The 19,443-nt window shown below is 42.7% G+C and overlaps 1 protein-coding gene across 3 annotated transcripts in view; it reads left to right on the forward strand.

Annotated features, from left to right (window-relative positions):
• The window catches only part of LOC120980671 (solute carrier family 22 member 6-B-like), a 97,044-nt gene that overhangs the window by 8,541 nt on the left and 69,060 nt on the right, over positions 1–19,443 (forward strand). Inside the window, exons 2-4 of one of the 3 annotated variants that reach the window (XM_040409914.1) lie at positions 11,712–12,188; positions 13,031–13,487; positions 19,050–19,153. In XM_040409914.1, the coding sequence (XP_040265848.1) occupies positions 13,194–13,487; positions 19,050–19,153 (398 nt within the window). In that variant the 5' untranslated portion in view covers positions 11,712–12,188; positions 13,031–13,193. The remainder of the gene's footprint in view (positions 1–11,711; positions 12,189–13,030; positions 13,488–19,049; positions 19,154–19,443) is intronic. The other 2 variants (XM_040409913.1, XM_040409915.1) reach the window with 2 other exon arrangements.

Genomic DNA, 19,443 nt, shown 5'->3' on the forward strand with positions numbered 1-19,443 from the left:
AACACTGAATACTGACAATAATAGTAAGCAGAAGAGCAGCGGGGCTAAAAATGCATAAGAAAATTACATTTGGATAAAATGATATTTGGATATTTCATTGATTTTGTCCTAATCTGAGATGAATTTGGACACAAGGAATAGCATAGCGCTTTTCAGATAAAGCAGGAAAAAGATGCTATCAAACTTAAGTGTTGGCCCAATGAGCCTTAAAGCTATTATTGAACGTACAGATGGAGGAGCAGATACACCAGGGAATTTTTTTTTGAGAAGTCTCCATATGCATCATATTTATTACAGTAGAACCAAAGGGGGAGATAAAAAAGATACCTGGCAATGCTTTTACGTGGATGATCTGCATAGAAGCGGAATTGCTGGTGTTATAGAAATATTAATAGCAGAAATCCGCTTGCATCAGACTTTGTGTAAGGAAAGGTAAATCTCTTCACGACACAGAGTCAGACAAAGGTGTTACCATCTTGAGTTCTTGCTGAGCACTCCTCCTCCTCCTGCCCAGTGTGTACACTTTTATTTAGTCACAAAAGGGTCTAACAATAGAAAAGGGGCCGGACCGTCACCCGACCACTTACTTCATGTAACAAGGATACAGGAAGTGATGACACAGGAAGTGATGACACAGGAAGTGATGACACAGGAAGATAAGCCTTTAAAATAACATAGCCAGCTAACAAACACATGTATACTTTAACCTCCCATAACCTATACTATAACCTCCTATAACCACTGGAGTTAACTTTATCCAGCCTTGCTAAGTGATCAATGCCAGATAAAGTTACTATGGTCCTCATGCATGTTTATTTACAGGACAGCGTCGTTATCTCCAGCGGCTGATCAGGCGCACTAGAGACAACAAACGCACGTTCCTTTCATATATTGTTCTCTTAACAAATGCATCCAGACCTCCCAAAGCTTTAAAAAGTATTCCAACCCTCGCTAGTCATAGCGCCTCTGCCCTGCTCCTGTTAGTATGGGCCTGACCCTTGTCAATGGTGTCTTCTAGACAGGCATAACCGTCATCTAATTCACAGAAACCCTTCTCTGGAAGCTCTAACTGACGTTTCTCGTGATCTCTCTCACTGCCTCAACGGTTTCTTTGAACATCTCATCCACTATGGACGAGAAATTGTTCAATCGCTTCCTAAGTCCAACTCCCCATCCCGTCCAGCCAGAAAACAACTCCCTTCCAGCTCTCCCTGCCCTTCTTACCTCCTTTCACACCATCAGTTCCTCCCAATCAGCTGCAACGTAAGATACAGGGACAAGCTTCACCAGGACACATAAACCTCTGGCATTAGGGGGAATTACCTTATAAGCGGCTAACCCGCATGTGAAATAGTACGGACCCGTCAACTCCACACAAGAACTTCTGATGGTCACGGGCCTCCAGTAATAACTAAATAGACTGAGGGATCGCTCCCTGAGTCTGAACGTCACACCCTTCTTTCCAGTAGATATAATCTGGTCTATGGGTGTTATTAAAGAGATCTGGGGTTTCATTAGTAAGGTTGACCATTATACCTTCCTCACAACTGGAGGATCCCGCAAACTTATGACCTTTACCACATCTACGGGCCGCCTAGCTGCCCGGACACCCATACAGGATTAACAAGCGAGGAGCAGGAGCCAGAGCTAATATTAAACCTATAGGTGATATTACCCTCTAGGAATGTATCGTTATGTGCTATCAACAAATGTCTCCTTGTGGCCCTGGCTTGAGGTGCGTTTCCCTCCCTAAAAATAAAACTAAACAAAAGTGATACTCTTCATTCTTTGACTTAGTTGAGCAGCTTGTTGCAATGACTGGTGTGGATCCAGTTGTCTCGTCCCTCGAATCTCAGAGAGGTTGGCGTCATCAGCAGCACCTGGAATGGCCCAAGATATCTCTGCTTTAGTCCCGTCCTCAGATGTTTCTTTAGCACGACCCAATCACCTGGTTGACTAGAATGAACACTGGTTATTGAGTCTGGGTCCGGGAGAGACTCCAGAACCCGGCGGTGGACATCGGGTGATAACCCGTGGGGCTGCCTGGGGGCATACCTGATGGAATAAAGGGTTACAGCGGAACAATCAGGCCATGGATCGGCCATGATTTTTACCTTCTTTGCAAAAATCTGACCCAAGTACCGTCAAAGAAAAGGCAGTCGTGATGGTTCTCAAGGTAATTCCCTAATAGGTTAGAAATTGACTGACATTTGAGAGGTTAGAATGGTTAGTAAAAAGATTGAAGATCATTGTTTTCTGCACCACTTTCCCCCCTTCTCATCGTCCTTAAAACCAGGACGAAGAGAAGCTGGATTCAACATGGTGCATCGTCTCAAGGTTATATGGAGAGATGAGGGAGGGATGAGAGAGGGAGAGATAGAGAGAGAGAGAAAGAGAAAAGCGCTTTTCTTGGACTCTGCAGTCTTAGCCGGACGGGAGCACAAGACAGTGTTAGTTCGCACTGTCTGGGACTTTTCAATGCCCTGTTGCTGGAGATCGATGGATTTGTGTAGCCACAGTTCTGCTTTCTGGAGGGAAGCATGGCTTTGGAGTCTAGTGGGGAATTCACGGATAAACTTTTTCCAAAATCCAGACCTCAAAGGTCCCTTCTTTGGGGATGGTCCACTCTGAACCTACAGTCCCCTGGTGCCAATCTTTGAGGGGCTTAACAACTCCTCCTCCATAGATGGATTTCATGTACTGCTTGGCTGTCCTATACTCAGAAGTGGTACCCTTCTGTTCCCTAGATTTCCCTACACCCATGCTTGAGCCTTCTAAAAGTAGGTGCGTCCACCTACAGTGTCCCGCGACACACGGCCAGATGGCTGCTACCCCCCTTCATTCGCCTCTGAGTTGCCCTAGGATTTCTGGCACCGACACACGGACTCCGTTCACCCTAGTTAGTTAACGGATCCGTTCAGATAATACAACCGTCTGCATCCATTCAGAACGGATCCGTTTGTATTATCTTTAATGTAGCCAGGACGGATCCGTCTTGAACACCATTGAAAGTCAATGGAGGACGGATCCGTTTTCGATTGTGCCAGATTGTGTCATAGAAAACGGATCCGTCCCCATTAACTTACATTGTGTGCCAGGGCGGATCCGTTTGGCTCAGTTTCAGCAGACGGACACCAAAACACTGCAAGCAGCGCTTTGGTGTCCGCCACCAAAACAGAATGGAGGCTGAACGGAGGCAAACTGATGCATTCTGAGCGGATCCTTTTCCATTCAGAATGCATTAGGGCAAAACTGATCCGTTTTGGACCGCTTGTGAGAGCCCTGAACGGATCTCACAAACGGAAAGCCAAAACGCCAGTGTGAAAGTAGTCTAACTCCCTAAGCTCCCATTGTCTCTCTGGTGACGCTCGTGGCACTGGTAGTATTTCTGAAAACACTACTTGGGGGTCCTGGACTTGAGCTTCTCTCCTAGTTCCCTAAAATAATTTTTAAGGACCTGCCATCTCCCCCTGATTTTTTCATTGGTGTCAATGTGTACCATGACCGCTGGGTCTTCCCCAGCCCCACCCAGCAATCTGTCAATCCGATCTGCAATATGCCGAACCCGAGCACCCGTAAGACAACACACTGTTCGGCATTCACGGTCTCGGCGACAGATGACCCTGTCTGTCCTCCTAATAATAGAGTCCCTTACCACCAGCATCTGTCTAACCTTTGCTGCACTCTTTTTCTCATCCTTCCTGCAGCGGTCATCCTCCTGGTTGCTAGGAGAAACGCCCTGCTGAAGTGTTGCTGGCCCTGGGCTTTCATCCCTAATATCAGCCAAACAGGCATATTTACTATGGCGTTCCAGCTCAGGACTAGCCTCGCTGGCACTTTTCTCTCTACCCCTTTTCAAGCTGCCTATTTAGAAACAAGATTTGGGCTTCCAAATATGCAACATGCTTGCATCTAGTGCAAATGTATTCACCCTCGAATGGCTCTTCAAGGCACGCATACCAGGGCCGGCGCAACCATATAGGCGAACTAGGGGTTCGCCTAGGGCGCCGGCCTTCTGGGGGCGCCCTGGTGGGCTCCCCCTGACTGGGGCTGCAGCCCTGGGCAAGCGGCTCTTGAGCCGCCCCCAGCGCCGTTACAGTGGGGCCAGGAGGTGGAGGTCCTTCTTAAATATGGCAGAGCAGGCATCTGCTTACCCTGATGGCAGGTGCCTGCTCTGCCAGTAAATTACCGGAGGAGAGGAGGCGGGCGGCAAGGGAGGCTGTTCTAGCAGCTCCCCACTCCTCCCTCATGCGCCCTCTGTGATGCCGGAATATGACGTCATTCCGGCCCCGGCATACTAAACGGCGCGCTGGAGGACTGAGGAGCTGCACCACACTGGACCCCAGGGAGGTGAGTGTTTAAAGGGCTTCTGTCACCCCACTAAACTGTTTTTTGTTTTTTTTTGTGTACTTATAATCCCTATCATGCGATATAGCTATACATAGAAACATAGAAACATAGAATGTGTCGGCAGATAAGAACCATTTGGCCCATCTAGTCTGACCAATATACTAAATACTATGGATAGCCCCTGGCCCTATCTTATATGAAGGATGGCCTTATGCCTATCCCATGCATGCTTAAACTCCTCCACTGTATTTGCAGCTACCACTTCTGCAGGAAGGCTATTCCATGCATCCACTACTCTCTCAGTAAAGTAATACTCAGTAAAGTATACCTTATGTTATTAATAATTTTCGTTCAGTAGATTTTGCAAAAAACCTACTTTTATAATATGCTAATTACCTTTCTACCAGCAAGTAGGGCGTCTACTTGCTGGTAGCAGCCGAAGAAAACCGCCCCCTCCTCTTGTTGATTGACAGGGCCAGCCGCGATCTCCTCCTCCGGCCAGCCCTGTCAGCATTTCAAAAATCGCGCGCCTGTGTTGATTCGGCGCAGGCGCTCTGAGATAAGGAGGCTCGCCTCCTCAGCACTCCCTCAGTGCGCCTGCGCCGATGACATCTTCTCTTTCGGTGACATCATCGGCGCAGGCGCACTGAGGGAGTGCTGAGGAGCCAAGCCTCCTTATCTCAGAGCGCCTGCGCCAAATCAACACAGGCGCGCGATTTTTGAAATGCTGACAGGGCCAGTCGGAGGAGGAGATCGCGGCTGGCCCTGTCAATCAACAGGAGGAGGGGGCGGTTTTCTGCGGCTGCTACCAGCAAGTAGACGCCCTACTTGCTGGTAGAAAGGTAATTAGCATATCATAAAAGTACATTTTTTGCAAAATCTACTGAAAGTAAATTATTAATAACATAAGGTATAGCTATATGGCAGGATAGGGATTATAAGTACACAAAAAAAAAAAAAAACTGTTTAGTGGGGTGACAGAAGCCCTTTAAGTGTTTGACTGAGTCAGTGTCTGCCTGTGTATTTATGTCAGTGAGTGAGTGTATGTATGTCTGTCTTTCTGTCAGTAAATGTATGTGTGTCTGTCATTGAGTGTCTGCGTGTGGATGTCAGTGAGTGTGGATGTCTGTCGGTCAGTAAGTGTCTGTGTGTTTGTCAGTGAGTATATGTGTGTGTTTGTCTGCCAGTGAGTGAGTGTCTGTCAGTGAGTTTCTGTGTGTGTGTGTGTGTTTCAGTAGGTAGGTGTATGTCTGTCAGTGAGTGAGTGTGTGTCTGTCTGTCAGTAAGTGTATGTGTGTGTTTGTGTGTTTCGGTGGGTAGGTGTATGTCTGTCAGTGAGTGTATGTATGTGTGTCTGTCAGTGAGTATGTCTGTCAGTGAGTTTCTGTGTACGTCATTCAGTGAGTGTCTGAGTGCATGTCTTTCTGTCAGTGTGTGTGTGTGTCTATCAGTGAGTGAGTGACATGAGGGGGCGGCAAAATGGATCTTTGCTTAGGGCGGCAAAAATCCTTGCACCAGCCCTGCGCATACATTGCACAGGACACACACTTAGTAGCAGGGGTGGACTGGGAGCTTAACCACTTCACATCTGCCCATAGGATATAAACGTCCTATGGGTGGATGTTTATCTCTGGAACATCCATTCAGAGATGGCAGCTGCACGCTAATCGTGCAGCTGCCGAGTGGGGAGCCCGCTGCCAGTAACAGCAGGGAAACTCTGCGAGAAAGCAGGGACAGTTCCCAGGTGTCCCTGCCTTGCAGATCGCTGTATACACAGCACTCAACGGTATGCGCTTCCTGTCCCGGACCAGTGATCATGTGACCGCCGGGGCCGGGAGAGTGCAGGAGCTGTTGGGTCTTCCATAGACCTCGATCAGTCCTGCACTTCTGCTGTACAGCCTCTCTTGGGGGTGTATTTCCCCTGTAACTGGGGCTACTATGGCAGCCCCAGTTACAGGAGAAATCAAGTGAAAAAAAAAAAAAAGTAAAGTTAAATGTCCCCCAGAGGTCTTGTATGACCTTATGGGGGACGCAAATTGTAAAATAAAAAATAAAAAAATAAAGTGTTTTAAAAAAGTAAATAAAATAAGGTTTCACATGTAAAAAAAATAAAGAAACCGCCAATTAAGTAATTTTAAAAAATGGTAAAAATAGAAAAATTTAAATAAAATAGACATATTTGGTATTGCCGCATCCGTATAGACCGGCTCTATAAATATATCACATGATCCACTCCGTCCGATAAACACCAAAGAAAAAGCTTTTTTGTCACCTTACATCACAAAAAGTGATCAGAAAGCCTTATGTCCCACAAAATGGTACCAATAAAACCATCACATCATTCCGCAAAAAATTAGCCCCTACATAAGAAAATCGTTAAAAAAAAAAAAACTATAGCTCTCAGAACATGGAGACATTAAAACATCATTTTTTTTGTTTCAAAAATGCTATTATTGTGTCAAAGTGAAATTAATAAAAAAAAGTATACATATTAGTTCTCGCTGCGTCCGTAACAACCAGCTCTATAAAAATATCACATTACCTAACTCCTCAGGTGAAATGCCATTTTTTGTCACCTAACATCACATAAAGTTCAACACCAAGCGATCAAAAAGGCGTAAGCCCCCCAAAATAGTACCAATCAAACCATCACCTCATCCTGCAAAAAATGAGACCAATAAGACAATCGGTCAAAAAATAAAAAAAGCTATGGCTCTCAGACTATGGAGACACTAATACATCATTTTTTTTATTTAAAAAATTCTATTATTGTGTAAAACTTAAATAAATGAGAAAAACTATACATATTAGGTATTGCCACGTCCGTAACGATCTGCTCTATAAAAATGTCACATGACCTAACCCCTCAGGTGAACGCTTTAAAAATAAATAAAAACTGTGCTAAAACAACCAATTTTTTGGTCACCTTGCCCCATAAAGTGTAATAATGAATGATCAAAAAATCATATGTACCCAAAAGTTGTACCAATAAAAACTTCAACTCTTCCTGCAAAAAACGAGCCCCTGCACAAGACGACCGGCAGAAAAATAAAAAAAATATGGCGTTCCGAAAATGGAGACACAACAACATAATTTTTTTTCAAAAATGCTTTATTATGTAAAACTGAAACAAAGAAAGTAGACATATTTGATATCATTGCATCCGTAACAACCTGCTCTATAAAAATAGCACATGATCTACCCTATGAGATGAATGTTGTAAAAAAACAAACAAAAAAAAACTGTGCCAAAACAGCCAGTTCAGCAAAATCTGCCTTCCAAAAACCATACGGCGCTCCTATTCTTCTGCGCCCTGCCGTGTGCCCTTACATCAATTTACGTTTGGCTGTTAACCTAATTTACGAGTTTTGTTTGGCTGATAACCCTCAAAGTGTTAAAGAAAAAAATGGATTAAAATGGAAAATCTGCCAAAAAAGTGAAATTTAGAAATGTCGTCTCCATTTTCCTTTAATTCTTGTGGAACACATAAAGGGTTAACAAAGTTTGTGAAATCAGTTTTGAGTAACTTGAGGGGTGTAGTTTCTACAATGGGGTCATTTATGGGGGGTTTCCACTATGTAAGCCGCACAAAGTGACTTCAGACCTGAACTGGTCCTTAAAAAGAGGGTTTTGGAAATTTTCTTAAAAATGATAAGAATTGCTTCTAAAATTCTAAGCCTTCTAACGTCCTAAAAAAATAAAATTACATTTACAAAATGATGCCAACATAAAGTAGACATATGGGGAATGTTAAGTAATAAATATTTTATGAGGTATCACTTTCTGTTTTAAAAGCAGAGAAATAGAATTTTTGGTAAATTTGGGATTATTTTATAAATAAAGTTAAACTATATCACCTCAAATTTACCACTGTCATGAAGTACAATGTGTCACGAGAAAACCATCTCAGAATGGCTTGGATAAGTAAAAGCGTTCCAAAGTTATTACCACATAAAGTGACACGTCAGATTTGCAAAATTAGTCTCTGTGAGGAAGGAGGTAAATGGCCTGGATGTGAAGTGGTTAAAGTGGCTCTGGAAGAAAAACTAAAAGTGGCCCCATATTGTAGGCGGGTCCAAATTGACAGACGGCATGGTAACACAGGTACGGGGGGTTAGCAATACAATAGCACAAAATACAGTCCCATCATAACCATATACTACAGTATATACAGTTGCAAGAAAAAGTATGTGAACCCTTTGGAATGATATGGATTTCTGCACAAATTGGTCATAAAATGTGATCCGATCTTCATCTAAGTCACAACAATAGACAATCACAGTCTGCTTAAACTAATAAACACACAAAGAATTAAATGTTACCATGTTTTTATTGAGCACACCATGTAAACATTCACATTGCAGGTGGAAAAAGTATGTGAACCCCTAGACTAATGACATCTCCAAGAGCTAATTGGAGTGATATGTCAGCCAACTAGAGTCCAATCAATGAGATGAGATTGGAGGTGTTGGTTAAAGCTGCCCTGCCCTATAAAAAACACACACCAGTTCTGGGTTTGCTTTTCACAAGAAGCACTGCCTGATGTGAATGATGCCTCGCACAAATGAGCTCTCAGAAGACCTACGATTAAGAATTGTTGACTTGAATGAAGCTGGAAAGGGTTATAAAAGTATCTCCAAAAGCCTTGCTGTTCATCAGTCCCCGGTCAGACAAATTGTCTATAAATGGAGAAAGTTCAGCACTGCTGCTACTCTCCCTATAAGTGGCCGTCCTGTAAAGATAACTGCAAGAGCACAGCGCAGACTGCTCAATGAGGTGAAGAAGAATACTAGAGTGTCAGCTAAAGACTTACAAAAGTCTCTGGCATATGCTAACATCCCTGTTAGCAAATCTACGATACGTAAAACACTAAACAAGAATGGATTTCATGGGAGGATACCACAGAGGAAGCCACTGCTGTCCAAAAAAAACATTGCTGCACGTTTACAGTTTGCACAAGAACACCTGGATGTTCCACAGCAGTACTGGCAAAATATTTTGTGGACAGATGAAACAAAAGTTGAGTTGTTTGGAAGAAACACATAACACTATGTGTGGAGAAAAAGAGGCACAGCACACCAACATCAAAACCTCATTCAAACTGTGAAGTATGGTGGTGGGGGCATCATGGTTTGGGGCTGCTTTGCTGCGTCAGGGCCTGGACAGATTGCTATCATCGAAGTAAAAATGAATTCCAAAGTTTATTAAGACATTTTGCAGGAGAACTAGCTGAAGCTCAACAGAAGATGGGTGTTGCAACAGGACAATGACCCAAAGCATAGAAGTAAATCAACAACAGAATGGCTTAAACAGAGTAAAATACACCTTCTGGAGTGGCCCAGTCAGAGTCCTGACCTCAACACGATTGAGATGCTGTGGCATGACCTCAAGAAAGCGATTTACACCAGACATCCCAAGAATATTGCTGAACTGAAACAGTTCTGTAAAGAGGAATGGTCAAGAACTACTCCTGACCGTTGTGCACGTCTGATCTGAAACTACAGGAAACGTTTGGTTGAAGTTATTGCTGCCAAAGGAGGTTCAACCAGTTATTAAATCCAAGGGTTCACATACTTTTTCCACCTGCACTGTGAATGTTTACATGGTGTGTTCAATAAAAACATGGTAACATTTAATTCTTTGTGTGTTATTAGTTTAAGCAGACTGTGATTGTCTATTGTTGTGACTTAGATGAAGATCAGTGTAATGAAGTCAGGCGGCACAGCGTACTGGTTGAGGGGTGCTCGGTTTGTGTGGAGGTAATCCCAAAATCAGAAGAATGAAAGAAAACTGGCACTCCCAAAAATCTTTGCTGGTGATAGATTTATTGGTCACTCATATATATATATAATATGAGTGACCAATAAATCTATCACCAGCAAAGATTTTTGGGAGTGCCGGTTTTCTTTCATTCTTTAGATGAAGATCAGATCACATTTTATGACCAATTTGTGCAGAAATCCATATCATTCCAAAGGGTTCACATACTTTTTATTGCAACTGTATACTGTCCCAAAACTGTCCCTTTGTGGTGGCCACCAATAGTTGCCATTTTCTGTCATCCTCCTTCTGTCGTCTCTGATTAAGATATGGAGCAGGGGGCTTAAAGAGGACCTTTCATCAGTTTTGACATAGGCCAATTATGGTATTACCTTGTAGGGCGTCCCCCACTGATGCCATGGGTGTATTTTTTTTTTCAGAGAGAAGGAGCAAGATTCCTTCTCCCTGGCTGTGAGCAGTCCGCTCTGATTGGATCGCACTCACAGCCAGGGAGAAGGAGATGCCCACAGCAGAAGACTGCATCTCCTCCCTGTTGCGAGTTTAATGCTCATTATAAGACAGTGCTCCAAATCATCGGGGGAACACAGCGGACGAACGCAGGGCAGGGGCAGTTTGAAAAAAAAAAATACACCCATGGCATTAGTGGGGGCCACCCTACAAGGTAATACCATAAATTAGCTTATGTCAAAAAGGTCCTCTTTAAGGTGAGGTGACATGAGGGCTAGAGCAGTTGAATTCAGTCAGGTACATGAGTTCCTGATTCTAACAGCATTAATTACTGCTGAGAGCTCTTATGTACCCCATCAGCCACAGTGAGGGGGGCTTAGGCAGCCCCCAGGGCATCAGCCCACCGGGAAATTTTCCTGTAAGGTCTATGGCCAATCCACTCCTGCTTAGTAGCATTGTCCGTGGAGCACATGTTTAAATGGGGATGAACAATAAAGAAAGAAGGAAAACAGTAGATATGAGTTTAGATTTAGACCTTGTCTGTTGTAGTTGGAGAACTTGCTAGAATCAAGCCAACAACACACAAGGAAAATATATCAAACCTTAGTTTCTTGCACTCTGGTTCTTTAAACTCCACTTATTCAGCTCACTTAGTGCAGCAAGCCCAGTAGAGCGAGAGAATCTTCTATTTATCCACATTCGTTTGTTTTTTTTGGTCCTGACCTTTTTGTTCCCATAATGTATGTATCACTTACAATGAGAGATTTACCCAACTACATCACTTGGGCTGAAGATAAGTCAATTTTCTTGTTTGCAATGTGTCTCTTGCTTCCCCTATCTCTGCAGGTCCCCTGTTCATTATTTCCCCCCTCGTATCCTTTTCCTTATCTCCTTTTTTGAATGCCTTTCTTTCTTGTAATGTATTTGTTGCTGAAATATGCGGATCCTATGAGGCCCAATGTGGTTTAAGGAGTTTCTTTCTTTTTATCTGTTTGTGGACCTACATCAGTCAAAATGACTTACTAAAACATGGTTAGATTTTTCCAGAAATTGTGAATATTTAACACTTCTAACTAGATGCTAAGTCATGCTTACTGTCTTGAATGATTCACAGTCTGATTTACTCAACCAAGGTCTCTCATTCTTAGAAGTCACGAGTCATTTTTAGAAGTCATTTGTTCGCTGGAAACCATCATCCGTAATGAAGACGCTCTCTATCTCTGACTGCCAACCTTTCATAAGACAAGCACCATTATTTGAGGTCAGGTGTATTCACCAGCATTTGTAGTCAACCCTGTTCACTGAAGGACAATTCTGTTTTTTTCCCACTGGAGGACAATATTGATCCAGGAAACCGGAAATATTTAGTGGGACTTTAGTCGCATCCAAAGAGAGCAAGGTTCCATTGTTTGAAGTCAATAGTGTCGTGGACTACCGAATTCATTGAAGTCATTTTTACACCAGATGTTTCTCCACCATTAGAAGTTGGTCTCAATTCTGAAGCACTGTCAACAGTATTGGAAGTGCTCCTTCCTGACGCCGGATGCGTGTGCCTCATTAGGCTGTTCACGTGTGACTTCACCGAGTGCCAAACAGATGATGACTTAATGGTGAGCTCATTTATTAACTACTTGCATCTGCATAGTCTTTGGCCTCTTGCACACGTACATTGTGGTTCCGTTCCGTGCGGCGACCGGAACGGATCCAGACCCATTCAACTTGAATGGGTCCATGATCTGTCCGTTCCGCAAAAAGATAAAACAAGCTCCAGGACGGAAGCACTCCGTAGTGCTTCCATGGGGTTCCGTTCCGTGCTTCTGTTCCGCACCACACCTCCGGATTTGCGAACCCATTCTAGTGAATGGGTCCACATCCGTGATGCGGAATGCACACGACCGGTGCCCCGTGTATTGCGGAACCACCGTATGCCCGCCCACAAAACGACCATGGGAGCACAACGGCCATGTGCAAGAGGCCTTTCTCTGATTGTGAACAGGATAGGACAATTTGGAGGGCTCTAAAAGTGGTGCCACCCCCAGACAAATGCTTTCAGTGGAAACACACGTCGGGCGGATGCTGGACCCCTCTCATCATTAAAACTTGGTATGCATGGTTATTTATTTTGTACTTGGCACTTAACTACTGATTTTTCAGAATAGTAAGCTCAATTGGCCCGCATGTGTGTGGTCTCTCAGTTACCTGTGCTGCTTTTACTGGGTAGTAGAAGTGTTATTATGGATATTAGTATTTTGCATTGATCACTGTTTCAATGTATTTCTTGGAACCACTCCGGTATTGTCCTCTTATGCTGGGGGACAGGAGTGCTTTGGTTGCTGTGCCTCATATTCTGGATTCTGCAGTTTTTTATATTTATTAATCACGTATGGTGTCATTCAATAAAGATTAGGTTTACAGGTATTATTTGATCCAGGTTGCACTTTTTTTTTGGTAGGGAATATAAAGTATTGCAAGTGCCTCTTTCACCAGCGGTCGCTCATTATACTGGACACTGTGCAGTGTATCAAGCTATTCAGCACTTTGGAAGAAACTACTATCTGCTTGAGAACATTCTCTAAAGGACAAGAAACCTATCACTGACGTTGGTATCCTCAGTCATGGCACTGTCCGATGCTCTGGAGAAGGACAGCATGTTTTCTCCCTTCCAGTCTATCACAGTGACTTTTCTATCTACTCCACTTATCCTTGTTGCCACACATAACCTCATGCAAGTTTTCACAGCAGCAGTGCCACCTTATCATTGCCAATCTAACCTCACCCTTAACAACTCGTATTTACCAAAAGATCCATGCACTCGATACATTTCACTGCAATCGAATGATACAGAACCGTGTATGCATGGAGAGAGGATCTATGACTTGAGTTTATATACTTCTACCATTGTCAGTGAGGTAAGTGATATATGGACTTATTACACTTTTTAACAGAATTTTATATGCAGGAATCCAACATACATACATGTGTCAGACAGCGCCATGATTATAGGGGGTGCAAAGCAAAAAGTATTGGTCCGGACCCTCAATCTTGGGCCCCCGTGCTGCATTAGAGAACAGCAACACTTTATGTGGTTGTTTAAAGGGGTTGTTCTTAATATTGATGGCCTATCCTCAGGATAGGTAATCAATATGTGATCTGTGGGGGTTTAATGCCCAGCACCCGTGCTAATCAGCTGTTTCAAAAGGCTGCGGTGCTCTGTGTGTAGTGCGGCCTCTTCTTAGGCCAGTGACATCATGTTCATCAGTGAAGTGAATGGGACTGAGCAGCGATGCCAAGCACAGACATTTTCCAATGGACAGCACTGTGTTGGTAGGCAGCCAGGTAAACTTTGTTTGAATGCTGTACGGAGAGTCTCACGGGATTTCAGTGAATAACTTCGGACTTCAATTTTAGACCTTGAAAATAATTTCAAAACTTGGATGTGAAGCCGGCTTCGGATTCCTGTTTTAAAATGTTTTTCAAGTTTAAAAATCGAATGCTGAAGTTATTCTTGCGAGACATTGGTGATAACGAATTTCACTTCACTGGAGCCCATACATTTTATTTTAATTAACCCCTTAAGGACTTAGGGCGTACCGGTACGCCCTGTTTCCTGAGTCCTTAAGGACTAAGAACGTACCGGTACGTCCTAAGTTTAAATCGCGATTGCGGTGCGGTGGGGGTTAATGGCAACAGGATGTCCGCTGAAATCATTTAGCGGGCATCCTGTCGGCGATCGCTGCAAACCGCAGGTCAATTTACCCACTGAGGAAGAGATAAGATATCTCGAAACGCGTCTGGGCGTATTACCTGTGAAAGAATCATCTCAGCGGTACATGGCCATGTACTAAAGGACGGAGAATATATCCACTTACTCACGAAAGACAACGAAGTGTTATAAGACTCACGCAAGCGCAATAGCCAACTCAGGTCTCTCACGAGAGTAGAGACGGGATCCAAGCAAAGACCGGACCCGATACAAGCGCTGCGGAGAAAGGCTGAAGCGTGGGACGCCACGGCAAAAGTCCTTCCGCAGACCTGATCGAGTGAGCCTACACAGGACGCAGTGAGTAATACAAATATAAGTGGAAATATACCGAACCGCTACATGAAAAGCGGCATTAGCACTGCGATAACAGACGTGCTGGACAATTGACTTTGTATATATAACGTATTCAGACCCTGAGACCGCTATAGATGATGGACAATCTGATCTCGGTTTAAAATACAGTTTATCCTAGACCATTCTATATCTCACATCCTACACGGCGTTATAAGATCTTAATTGTACGCATTTAGGACTATGTGAGATTCTGCATGAGAATATATATTGTTGAACACACCTGAAGCATGTTAATCACTATCGCATGAGGACACATGCTACTGAATATATTTGAAGTATAATCTCTACCAGCTCTGATTTGCTTTGTCGCAGACGACTGTGATCCAATAGCCCTACCCAACAGGGGGGACACGGATGCAGCCTGCTGCGCCTAGCAGTCAGATCTTTTTGCATTAGAGATATACATCTCTCTGGTCTACACATATGTTATATGCGTTTTATGTCATTTTATGAATTTTACCCTGGTGTACACAGGATATAACGTTTATTGTTTAATAAATATTTTTATTCGATTTCCACGTGTATTCCGAATGGTTTGAGTGCCGGTTCTATCCAATCTTCATTATACCTATTAGAATCAAGGGGGTGTTTCTTTGAACCTGTGCACCTGTCGTGTCAAATCAGAGTGAGCCACCTGCTTACTACTCCTTGTATACCAATTTAGACCTGCGGTTTGTGGCTTTTACCTTATCCGGCGGTTGCGGGCGGCGGTGCCATCGGGTCCCCATGCGGCTGTAGGGGGGACCCGATGGCATGGAAGGCAGCGCAATGTCTAAGGAAGGCCTGTGAGATCCAGCCCCCTGGATCTCACAGGCCGGAAGCTGTATGAGTAATACACACAGTATTACTCATAAAGCCAAGTCATTCCAATACAGAAGTATTGGAATGCATTGTAAAAGGGATTAGACCCCCAAAAGTTGAAGTCCTAAAGTGGGACAAAAAATAAAGTTTTCCCCCCAAAAAATTAAAAGTTTCAAGTAAAAATAAACAAAAAGGTCATTTTCCCCAAATAAAGTTAAAAAAAAATGGTAAAAAATAGGGAAAAAGTATACATATTAGGTATCGCCGCGTCCGTATCGACTGGCTCTATAAACATATCACATGACCTAATCCCTGAGATGAACACTGTAAAAAAATAAAAATAAAAACGGTGTAAAAAAAGCCATTTTTTGTCACCTTACATCACAAAAAGTGTAATAACAAGCGATCAAAAAGTCACACGCACCCCAAAATAGTGCCAATAAAACCGTCATCTCATCCCGCAAAAATCATACCCTACCCAAGGTAATCGCCCAAAAACTGAAAAAATTATGGCTCTCAGACTATGGAAACACTAAAACATGATTTTTTTTGTTTCAAAAAAGAAATCATTGTGTAAAACTTACATAAATAAAAAAAATTGTATACATATTAGGTATCGCCGCATCCATGACAACCTGGTCTATAAAAATTTCACATGATCTAACCTGTCAGATGAATGTTGTAAATAACAAAAAATAAAAACGGTGCCAAAACAGCTATTTCTTGTTACCTTGCATCACAAAAAGTGTAATATAGAGCAACCAAAAATCATATGTACCCTAAACTAGTACCAACAAAACTGCCACCCTATCCCGTAGTTTCTAAAATGGGGTCACTTTTTTGGAGTTTCTACTCTAGGGGTGCATCAGGGGGGCTTCAAATGGGACATGGTGTCAAAAAAAAACAGTCCAGCAAAATCTGCCTTCCAAAAACCGTATGGCATTCCTTTCCTTCTGCGCCCTGCTGTGTGCCCGTACAGCGGTTTACGAACACATATTAGGTGTTTCTGTAAACTACAGAATCAGGGCCATAAATATTGAGTTTTGTTTGGCTGTTAACCCTTGCTTTGTAACTGGAAAAAAATTATTAAAATGGAAAATCTGCCAAAAAAGTTACATTTTTAAATTGTATCTCTATTTTCCAATAATTTTTGTGGAACACCTAAAGGGTTAACGACGTTTGTAAAATCAGTTTTGAATACCTTGAGGGGTGTAGTTTCTTAGATGGGGTTCACTTTTATGGAGTTTCTACTCTAGGGGTGCATCAGGGGGGCTTCAAATGGGACATGGTGTAAAAAAAAACAGTCCAGTAAAATCTGCCTTCCAAAAACCGTATGGCATTCCTTTCCTTCTGCGCCCTGCCGTGTGCCTGTACAGCGGTTTACGACCACATATGGGGTGTTTCTGTAAACTACAGAATCAGGGCCATAAATATTGAGTTTGGTTTGGCTGTTAACCCTTGCTTTGTAACTGGAAAAAAATGATTAAAATGGAAAATCTGCCAAAAAAGTTACATTTTTAAATTGTATCTCTATTTTCCAATAATTTTTGTGGAACACCTAAAGGGTTAACGACGTTTGTAAAATCAGTTTTGAATACCTTGAGGGGTGTAGTTTCTAGAATGGGGTCATTTTTGGGTGGTTTCTATTATGTAAGCCCCGCAAAGTGATTTCAGACCTGAACTGGTCCCTAAAAATTGGGTTTTTGAACATTTCTGAAAAATTTCAAGATTTGCTTCTAAACTTCTAAGCCTTTTAACATCCCCAAAAAATAAAATATCATTCCCAAAATGATCCAAACATGAAGTAGACATATGGGGAATGTAAAGTAATAACTATTTTTGGAGGTATTACTATCTATTATAAAAGTAAAGAAATTGAAACTTGGAAATTTGCAATTTTTTACAAATATTTGGTAAATTTGGTATTTTTTATAAATAAAAAAGATTTTTTTTTACTTCATTTTACCAGTGTCATGAAGTACAATATGTGATGAAAACAATTTCAGAATGGCCTGGATAAGTCAAAGCGTTTTAAATGTATCAGCACTTAAAGTGACACTGGTCAGATTTGCAAAAAAAAGTCCTTAAGGGGTTAAAATAAATTTTACTGCATTAAAACAAAGTTTTGAGCAAATTGACTTTGGATCTTGGATCCGAAGCTAGATTCGCTCAACACTAGTACCATGTGTCAGGCCACCACCGATCTGGTATTGATGACCTATTCTGATAGGCCATTAATATTGACTAACCAAAAAACCCTTTAAAGTATGGAGGATTGTTAGGTTTACAATCAATTTCTAACAATTTGTATTAACTCTATTGGGGTGCGTTCCTTTTTATTTCAGGTTCAGAGCAATGCAAAAGTTGTTGCTGCTGCTGGACTATGTTTGGTACTGATTAGATCTATGTCTTAGAGGCAGTTCACATGATGGATTTTGTCACCGGAATTTTGACGCAGACACAACACCAAAATTCTGCCGGCAGCCGTGTGTTCTGCCCCCCATTGTTTTCCATTGTCAGCAGGAGCTGCAGCTCGAGGACCAGCGGTTAAAAGACAGGACTGTGGCAAGAAGGGGCGTTCCCCTTTTGGCACGGTCTGTGGACAGCAGCTGCTGCTACAGTGGCTAAATTCCATGGAGCTGTGAGCGGCATCCAAAGTGAACACGGCATACAAGGCAGATGTTGACAGTGGGAAAATCTGCAAATGGCTTCTAATACTAGGCATTTAGTAGTTTGAAGAGAACCCATCACCTCTCCTGATACGCCTGTTGTAGTAATTCTGGAATAATTCCTTTATTACTCCTGCTAAGGCTAATGAAAGAATTACTAGCATCAATCATAATCATCAGGAAGAAGTGAGCAACCATCGTCTTCATTCCTATTTATTATCTGTGGTATTGCAGTGGGGTCTGTCATTTAGCACATTGGGGGGAATTTATCTAAACCGGTGTAAAATAAAACTGACTTAGTTGCCTTTAGCAACCAATCAGATTCCACCTTTCATTTTACAAAAGAGCTCTGAAAAATGAAAGGTGGAATCTGATTGGTTGCTAGAGGAAACTAAGTTAATTTTCATTTGCACCAGTTTTGTGAGGGAGATATATCAAGACTGGCACATCCATCTGCCCATGTTGATCTCCCTGCACTGACGTGGGAGGTACTTAATTTATTAAAAGGCAGAAGGCTCCTAAGAAATAAGGTACATACATCTCTGCCCTGTGCCAGAAACTGCAGTGTACGCCAGCTACAGACTGGCATAGACTTCAGCTATAACTTTTGCCACTTTCTAGCGAAAGTTATAGTAAATTCAGCTGGTGCCCAGAAGCCACGCCCACTTATGCTAAGCCACACCCCCTTGCTTGCTACTTTGGAAAAGTGTCGGGAAGCCTAATAAGTCACAAATTATAGCATAATTAGGTTAATAAATGTCCCTCTGTATGTTATCACATTTGAATGGGAATACATTTACAAAAAATCCTTATATGACCAAATCTGCTGTGGTGTCATTAGTGTGAAACTATAAACCTTTTCTCTTGTTTCATCTGTCAAACAGTGGGATTTGGTTTGTGAACGAGAATGGATGAAGGAACTGGCGCAGTCCACTTACATGGCAGGAGTGCTGGTGGGCGCTATCCTGTATGGCTCTCTCGCAGACAGGTGAGCTGGGTGGGATTGATATTATATCACAGCACATTATAATGAGGTAGAACATTACTGCCCTTGCTTCTTTTTAGTGTACAGGTAAACAACACTATTAGGGCCTGTTCACACAGCTTCTTCTGACAGTGGAATCCGCTACCATTGTTTTTAATGGGAGGCTGCGGTTTATGGCTGCACCTAAACTGTGGGAGGTGGATTCACCAAGACTGTCCAGCAGCTTTTCGGGGCAGAATTTGGGCTAAATTCTTGCTGCAAAGGCACACACAGGGACTTAAAAGTATGCCAAA

This window comes from Bufo bufo, chromosome 10 (genome assembly GCF_905171765.1).
Source record: "Bufo bufo chromosome 10, aBufBuf1.1, whole genome shotgun sequence".
Classification (NCBI taxonomy): domain Eukaryota; kingdom Metazoa; phylum Chordata; class Amphibia; order Anura; family Bufonidae; genus Bufo; species Bufo bufo.